This window comes from Ictalurus punctatus, chromosome 12 (assembly GCF_001660625.3).
Source record: "Ictalurus punctatus breed USDA103 chromosome 12, Coco_2.0, whole genome shotgun sequence".
NCBI lineage: Eukaryota > Metazoa > Chordata > Actinopteri > Siluriformes > Ictaluridae > Ictalurus > Ictalurus punctatus.
In genome coordinates, this window is record NC_030427.2 from 8,794,853 (window position 1) to 8,803,861 (window position 9,009).

Here is a 9,009-nt window from a genome sequence, read left to right on the forward strand (position 1 = left end):
CAATTGTATCTTGTTGCACAAATACATGGCTTAACTATAAAAATAAAATAAAAATTAACTTGTAACCTCACATAGATTTAGCAATAGAAGACATACCTTTTGCAATTTTGTACAGATTATGTACCACAACTATTCCAACATTTAGTACTGTTTACTTATCTGCTACTTGATTTTCATTGCAAAAGTTAGTTGTACTACGGTATAAACAGCAGCCCCATAGATTTCAAACAAGATCTTTTGTCCAATCATACATTATATTATTTAGGCCTGACATCTGGCCATTCAGCAACAAGTTTTTGTTTGTTTGTTTGTTTGTTTGTTTGGTCGTTTGTTGTTGTTGTTTTTTTTAGATATCTGAGAGTAAAAACATTATGTAGAACTCCATATCTTTGAAATGGGTGCATTTCTATTGACTGCATATCCAACAAAACAAAAAAAAAAACCATAGACCTCATATGAAGCAAGAAATGATCCAACTGTATGTTTGCATCAGGTTCATCAACAGAGGGCGTTATAACATTCAAGTGACTGTTAATCAAGAAGATTTGGATGTCAACATTGTAATTACCTCAGCCAAGAGAACTTGGAATTCACTACTAAACACCAACACCCAACAAGGGCATCATATCTAATTAGAGCAAGTACCACAACCACAAGCCATAGCCAATTGGAGGGCGGCATACTCACCACGTTGAAGTCATGCACGGAGCAATTTTGTCCACTAAAGTTGCAGCTCTTCAGCATTTCATCAAGCTGGTGGCCCGTGCGCTGGAAGATGTCCAGCATGTCAGGAGGCGGGTAGTGCAGCTCACCCGGTCTGTGCCCGCCACGGCTTTTTGGAGGCAGCCCAGTCAGGTTGGCCAGGTGGTAGATGTCAGCATCGGTGAGCGCAGAGAAGCGGAAGCGGTTGACATTGCACAGCGTGATGGCAGGGAACGTGAGCTCACGCCGGCTTTCCTCGTTCAGTGCAGCCACATGTGGATGCTCCAGGTAGGTACCTGTGCTCCGGGACGCTTGGTACAGGAAGAGTACCAGTGATGCCAGCAGGGCCAGTGCCCACACTGTCCGTCTCATGCTTGCCCGGCCTGATCCTGATGACCCTAATGCCTGGGCCAAGCCATGCAGGGATGAGGAGCTGGCGAAAGCAGCCAGGTCAGCCATGCCGGCTCCTTTGTCCATCGGGCTGCCACCACCTCCTTTGGGTGGGGCCGCTTTGGCCTCATCTCCCTCAGCAAACTTGATTTTGCACACGAATTCGATGGGCATGTGGGCCGCCAGGACTGCTACACTTCCAATGTTCCTTAGTCTCACCTGTCAGTCTTACTCTTCAAGTGGTCCACTTGCTACAGTTCACTCCTTACTACTTTTCAGTGCCCGCACACTTTTTCTTGTCTATTTTTTCCAACTGTCTGCCCCCGCTTGCTTACTCAAATCCTGTCTCTTTTAACACTTTCTCCTTTTCTGCGCTTTCTTTTCCTCCATCATTCGTGTTTATTCTGGTCTTCTGTTTCCTTTCAGAACTCTAACTGAAGCTGTGGCTCCTCAAACTCCACTGAAGGAGAAGTGCAAAAGTCCTCCAGTGGTGAAGAAAAGCAGAGCAAGTGAGAACGAGGAGAAAGGACAGAGGAGAGGCTCTGTGCTGTAAGCTCCAGAATGCGAGTGAGTCGCTGCTTTGCTTGTCAACTCAGCTCCACATCTCTCTCTCGCTCTCTCTCTCTCTCTCTCTCTCTCTTCAACTCCTCTCTGCCTCTGACGTAGCCGCTGCCCAAAGTCCTCTCACACACATTTTCACAGAGAGAGAGAGTGAGTGAAAAAGAGAGAAAGAAACACACACAGTTGAGAGAGATACAGTAGACAGTGTGGTGACTAGCCACACACTCTAAGCTTAGCAGACCAGTGCAAAGTGGAAAAACTCCTTGCAAGGACTTGATACAGGGGAGATGAGGGAGCGGAAAAAAGGTGCATAGAAGAAAGCAAAAAGTAGAGAAAAGGGAAGACATTTAATATCACATGATGAGGGAAGGCTGCGATTATTTCTCCCTCGGTAGAGAAGACCTCATCCACATCCACTGAGGTTTGTTTTCACAAGCAGTAACAGGTTATTATATCCACTTAAAGAGATTTCTCAATCATTTTTCACACATACACATCCCCCTCCCTCTCGCCATCTCTCTCATTGTGGCAAGAAGGTGCATGAGTGCTTGTCACGTGTGCATAAATATCAGAATATGCATATAAATGCACTTGAACCTGCTCATGTATATGTGCCTGTGTGCTAAAGGCAATTTGATACGCTGCATTTGTGCATAGAACTGCAGCATACAGCATACATACCCCTTACAGAATCTGCAAAATGTTAAGAATATATATTTTTTTTAAATAAGAGGGATCAATTTGTTGTTTATTTAGTTCTGCCCTGAATAAACTATTTCACCTAACAGATGTTTACATATAGTGCACAAGACCCAGTAATAACTGAATTTACACAAATGTGTGTAAACTTTGGAACAGGATGATGGGTGCAGTTGGTTATTATTTTGTTTTCTGGGAAACATGCAAGTATAATAAGTAGCTTCTGAAGGGCAGTACTAAATGAAAAAAAGCAGTCATTAATCATCCAGGTAACAACATACATTATGAAGAATCAAGGGTATGTAAAGTTTTGAACTGGTTCATTTGTGTAAATTCATTCATTGTTGTTATTATTGTGTCTTGTAGACTATGTGTAAACATCTGTTATGTGAAAAAGTTTATTCAATGCAGTACTAAATAAACAACAAAATGCCATTTTAATGATCTCTCTTTTTTTTTAATTATTAACATTTTGCAGATTCTGCAAGAGGTAGGTACATACATATGTTATTCATGATAGAACATAGAAAACATATCAAATGTTTAAAATGATGAAATGTACCATTTTAAGGGGAAAATAAGGTGATTTTGAATTTGATGGCCACAGCACAACAAAAAGCTGGAAAAGTAAGTGTTACTAAAAAGAAAAAGCTGGAGGAACATTTTGCAATTATTAGGTGATTTGGCAACAGGTCAGTAAGATGATTGGGTATAAAAAGAGTATCTTAGAGAGGCGGAGTCTCTCAGAAGTAAAGATGGGATGGAATCTGGATGGAAGCAGATGTTGCTGTAAAACCTGTATATACCTTTCAGAATTGATGATGCCTTTCCAGATGTGCAAGCTGCCCATTTCATAGGTACTAATGCACCTCCATACCATCAGAGATGCAGGCTTTTGAACTGAGCGCTGATAAAAAGCCGGATGGTCCCTCTCCTCTTTAGTCCTCTTTAGTTTAGAAGACGCCATGGTCCATGGTTTCCAAAAAGAATAAAAAATTTGGATTCGTCTGACCACAGAACAGTTGTCCACTTTGCCTCAGTCTATTTTAAATGAGCTTTGGCCCAGAGAAGATGGCAGCTTTTCTGGATCATGTTCACATATGGCTTCTTCTTTGCATGATAGAGCTTTAACCAGCATTTATGGATGGCACAACGCACTGTGTTCACAGACAATGAGTTCTGGAGGTGTTTCTGAGCCCATGCAGTGATTTCCATTACAGAATCATGTCTGTTTTTAATGCAGTACCGCCTGAGGGCCCGAAGATCACAGGCATGCAGTATTGATTTTCACCCTTGTCCCCACAGAGATTTCTCCAGATTCTCCGAATCTTTTGATGATATTATGTACTGTCGATGATGAGATATTCATAGTCTTCACAATTTTACATTGAGGAACATTATTCTGAAATTGTTGTACAAATTGTAGATGCAGTTTTTCGCAGATGTTTTAACCTCTGTCCATCTTTACTTCTGAAAGACTCCGCCTCTCTAAGATACTCTCTTTATATCATGTTACCGACCTGTTCTTCAACCTCACTATTAACGTCTAGCTGTTTCTTTTTAGTAACACTGACTTTTCCAGCCTTTTGCTGCCCCGTCCCAACTTTTTTGAGACGTGTTGCGGCCATCAACTTCAAAATGACCTTATTTTTCTTAAAATGGTACATTTACTCAGTTTAAACATCTGATATGTTTTCTGTGTTCTACTGTGAATAACATATGGGTTTATGAGATTTGCAAATCATTGCATTCTGTTTTTATTTACATTTTACACAGCGCCCCAACTTTTTTTGGAATTGGTGATGTACATTTATGAGCACAACTGCATATGTATAGTGTACTTGAATGTGTGCGTATGTGTGTGTGTTTTGTGTGTGCTTGTCTGTTTACCTGTGTCTATTAAGACAAAGACAATTCTATAACTACTTTGAGTTATGCTGTGTGTGTGTGTGTGTGAGGGAGAAAGAGAGGCTCAGAGAGAGACTAATGGTGTACGTAATGAAGACTGAGAGAAGTATAACGAGCAAGGGGCGACTGTTGATGATCAATCTCCCTCTCAGGCGGAGACTGACAGTCTATTGATCAGAAAGACGGGTAAACGAGTGATTATGGAGGAGTATGACCCTCCAGCTCTGCTTGTATAAACACACACACACACACACACACATCTATTATAACATGAATCAGCAGTTCAACTGTCATTCATCATAAGCACATTTATTCCTGCAGATACATGTATAAGGACTAAAAGCAAAATGGTTTTATAAAGGAATTTGAATGAATTTATATTTGATTATTGTTCTTTTTTTTTATTTAAAATGATGTCAGTTGAATGAACAAAAATCCAGGCTACTGAAACATCATTAGCTATAACAGGCATCTGACAGAAAAATAATATAACGCAGAGGGGGTTTTTTTGTTTTGTTTTTTTGTTGTTGTTTGTTTGTTTGTTTGTTTGTTTGTTTGTTTGTTTTTTTATGAAAAGAACACTATAAGAAGAAGACGCTATGGAAAAATGATGATATTTCTATAGTTCCAAGATCTCACCGCCAGGTGATAGAGAGAGAGAGAGAGAGAGAGAGAGAGAGAGAGAGAGAGAGACGTCAAGTTATTTTGTCACTGTCTGAAAATAACACATTGAGTTACAAGATAATCGCAGCAGGTTCTAAGTGCCTTTAGGTGACTCAGTTGAACATTAGACAAAACCCCCCTTGGGAAACAAAATGAGCACTTGAGGCATGAGTGGCTCTGTTCTTCAGTACAAAACAGCAATATAGACCACTTTCCAACCACTTTTGTAACAAAAACTGATCCTTTCTCTTCTCAAATTTTAAAACAGAAAAACTTACCCTACACATTTTTCTACACTCTTTCACCTTTTGGTCATCAGGCTGCTCAAAAGGTTTGAGCGTGTTCTCAGTCACGCTCCTGACAGACCAAAGACACTTTTAATATTTATAAAGACATCCAAGAGCTCAAGAAACGCAGTCTGTCTTCTGCCTTTACTGGAGGGAGTGTGGCGTCGCGTACCATGGTGAAGTAGAGCGCGTTAACATGCAACAAAAGGCCTGCCATGCAGAGGGAATCTTTGAGTTTCACCGACATTCTCATGAATTATTAAACTTCCCTCAGGTAATGACACTGTCAGACATACACACACACAGACACACACCCCAAGCTTGAGAAAGATTTGATATGAAACTAAGTGCTGCATGAATTCTCCTCCTCCACTGAGTCGCCCCAATGCCGTTTCCCTCATGGCTGTGGAGTGACAGTCTAACTGGGCTGCTCTAGACCAAGAGCTTTGAGGCCTCAGTTGCCATGATGAACTGCAGCTACGTTCTTACAACAACTATTATGATTCCAAAATGGCTCCAAATTGAATGCTACATAGGGGCAGCTCTACATGGGGTGTTTGGCAATACACACTCACAAAGCACTTTATTAGGAACATTGATCATTCATGCCATTATTAAATCAGGCAACAGTGTGATGCATAAAATCATACAGCTACTGGTCAAGAGCTTCAGTTAATGTTCACATCAACTATCAGAATGGAGTGAGAAAAATTCAGTGGTTTCATGGTTGTTGGTGCCAGAAGGGCTGGTTTGAGTATTTCAGAAATTGCTAATCTCCTGGGATTTTCAGTCACTGGAGTTTACACAGTGTGGAGTGAAAAGCAAAAAAAATAAAAATAAAAAGATATATATTTTTTCTAAATCCAGTGAGTGGCAGTTCAGTGCATAGAAATGCCTTATTGATAAGAAAAAGCAGAGGAGAATGACCAGACTAGTTCGTGCTGACAGGAATTCTACAGTAACTCAAATAACCACTCCTTACAACTGTGGTGAGGAGAAAAGCGATGAGGTGAGTTACTGCAGCCTTGCAGTCAGAACGAACCAGTCTGGTCATTTTCCTCTGCCCTTTCTTATCAATAAGGTGTTTCCATCTACAGAACTGATGTTTCTTTCTACCCACAGAAGTTATTTTCTCCCATTTTGATGACTGATGTGAATATTAAATGAAGTTCTTGTCCTGTACACAGTTCTATATACAGTTCTATAAGTACTATGTACAATAGGGGAAATACGTATTGGACCATTCTTCTAAACATATTGTCTTTAAATCTTGTTCAGTTGGATTCGAGTCAGGTGATTGACTGGGCCATTCTAACACCTTGATTTCTTTTCTCTGAAACCAATTGAGAGTTTCCTTTGCTGTATGCTTTGGATCATTGCCCTGCTGGAAGCTCCACCTACGTCTCATCTTCATCATCTTGGTGGATGGCAGCAGATTCTTCTCAAGAATCTCCCAGTAAAGGGCTCCATTCATCGTTCCTTCAATTATATGAAGTCTGCCAGTACCATGTGATGAAAAACAGCCCCACACCGTGATGCTTCCACCTCCACACTTCACTGTTAGTGTAGTGTTTTCAGGGTGATGTGCAGTGCCATTTCTTCTCCAAACATGGTGTGTAGTATGACAGCCAAAAAGTTCAATTTTGCTCTCGTCTGATCAGACTACACTCTCCCAGTATTTCATAGGCTTGTCCAAATGAGTTGTAGCAAACTTTAAACAAACTTCAACATGCCTTTTCTCAGTAATGGAGTCTTGCAGGGTGAGCGTGAGCAGTGGAGTGCATTGCCTATTGTTTTCTCTGAGACAATGGCACCTGCTGCCTCCAAGTGTTTCTGGAGCTCTTTCCGAGTGGTGCTTGGCTCTTGGGCTACTCTTCTGACTATTGTTCTTACTCTCTGGTAAAAAAAAATAAATAAAAATCTTGTGTACTATACACTTTGCACTACATAGTAGACAAAAGACATTATTCCTTGTCCACGTACAGTATAAAAGGAGTAGGGGAGTGACATAGGATTGAGTATGTTTTCATTATTATCGGAAATATCCATATCCAAAGCTTTAAAATTCTTAACTACAAGCTACAGGAGTATTACTTCCGAATATAAACTCATTTGGGATAAATTCCAAATGTCTCTTTCTTGGATAACACTTAGGTTGTGATCAGACTACACTATGTTGTGGAAGCCTGTGCATACCGTATTTTATATATAGGAAATAGGGATTTAGCCATTTTGTAAAGCCATATTTTATCATTCAGTTTATACTTTTTTTTTAACTGAAATGTGTACAAATTAATCTTTCAAATATCGGCGATACCAGTTCGCTTTTCGCCTGTATAAACACAAAAAAAGTCCCAGATTCAAAATGGTCAATTATACAACAGCATTGTTGAATGCTGGATTCTAATTGGCTGGAACATTCATTTTCAAAAATGGCAGCTCTGACTGTAGTTCCAGCTGCAAGGCAAATCATATGTCTAAATTAATGTGCTTGTTCTAATACTTGCATATATTAAAATTTTTTTTATATCTATTAGAGTTTTCCTGTTACAACAGTATATATACCATTCATATTGTTATCTAGCCAATAGCTACCACAGATATTCACTGCCCATAGCCATAGGTATTTATTTACTGTATACAGTATATATTACATATTCAGCCTGCAATTTGCACAATGCTACTATGTGCATTTCTGGTAGATGCTAAACTGCATTTCGTTGCTGAGTACCTGTACAGTTCAATGACAGTAAAAAATTTTTTATCTATCTATCTTTCTTTCTTTCTTTCTTTCTTTCTTTCTTTCTTTCAAATAAGTTATTATTTCTATATTTTTCCCAAATTACACAGGTTCATATAAACAGATTTTAAAAACATGTGTAAGAGTGTACTTAGCGTTTTTGGAAGGCATCTCCAGGGTCATTGCTTTGTAGCAATCTGAAGTAAAGCTGTAAGTGTTTCACGACAAGAAAGTCTTCAGGATGGACGGCTTTCCAGAGTCTTATTATCTTAAAGAAAGAGGAAAAAAAGAGAGGCTGATGAGAAAAAGATTCTTTATAGTTGCCATAACATAAGTGATAACATGAACAACCTTTTTTTTTTTTATACAGACCTTCTACAACATTAAGTGTAACTGTAAACAAATCAAATGTATGATGTGTTTGTGCATAAATTATTTTTAAAGAATTTATTATTTTTCGATAACAGGATGACTTGCTGTGTTTGAATGATCTTCAGATAGTGTATGCAGCTCCTGTTGAAGAACTACTATTGCTTTACTTCAGATGGGTTTTTTTTTTTTGTGGACTGCAGGATTGTGACACTGAAGGTTTTGTTATCTAACTCAGTTCATCAAGTCAGTATGCATTTTAAAACAGTTGTCACAGTTATGTGCCCTGCAGTGATATTCATGATGCTTTTGGATCATAATCCTTACTACAGTGAGTTGTTCTGAAAACTCTTTCATCATTTTACATGCGAGATGGAGAGTAAGACAAGCTGCATAGTGAGGGGAAAGTAGGTGACGAAAACAGAGAGCATAGTCGTGTCTCCTTTTGTAAGGATACCGATCATTTGTGTGACTGAAACACACACACACACATTTACTCAGACAGAAATGCTTTGATTTAACAGAGAACACTGCTATTAGCAAAGGATTGTTTGCAGTTTGGCTTTTGCTGTGACCGATGTGAACTTCTGTGACCCATGCTGCTGGTGACATATCTAATATAGAGGCTGCGCTACATTAACACAGTCAAAAATATACTTTAAGAGGGCAGAGTGAATAGAAAATGTTCTA

The 9,009-nt window shown here is 39.3% G+C and overlaps 1 protein-coding gene across 1 annotated transcript in view; it reads right to left on the bottom strand.

The window, feature by feature from the left end:
- asic4b (acid-sensing (proton-gated) ion channel family member 4b) overlaps positions 1–2,114 on the bottom strand; it is a 50,463-nt gene extending 48,349 nt beyond the window's left edge. The window contains exon 1 of the mRNA XM_017482252.3: positions 688–2,114. Coding sequence (XP_017337741.1) covers positions 688–1,266 — 579 coding nt within the window. The 5' untranslated portion in view covers positions 1,267–2,114. The remainder of the gene's footprint in view (positions 1–687) is intronic.
- Between the last annotated feature and the right edge of the window lie 6,895 nt (positions 2,115–9,009).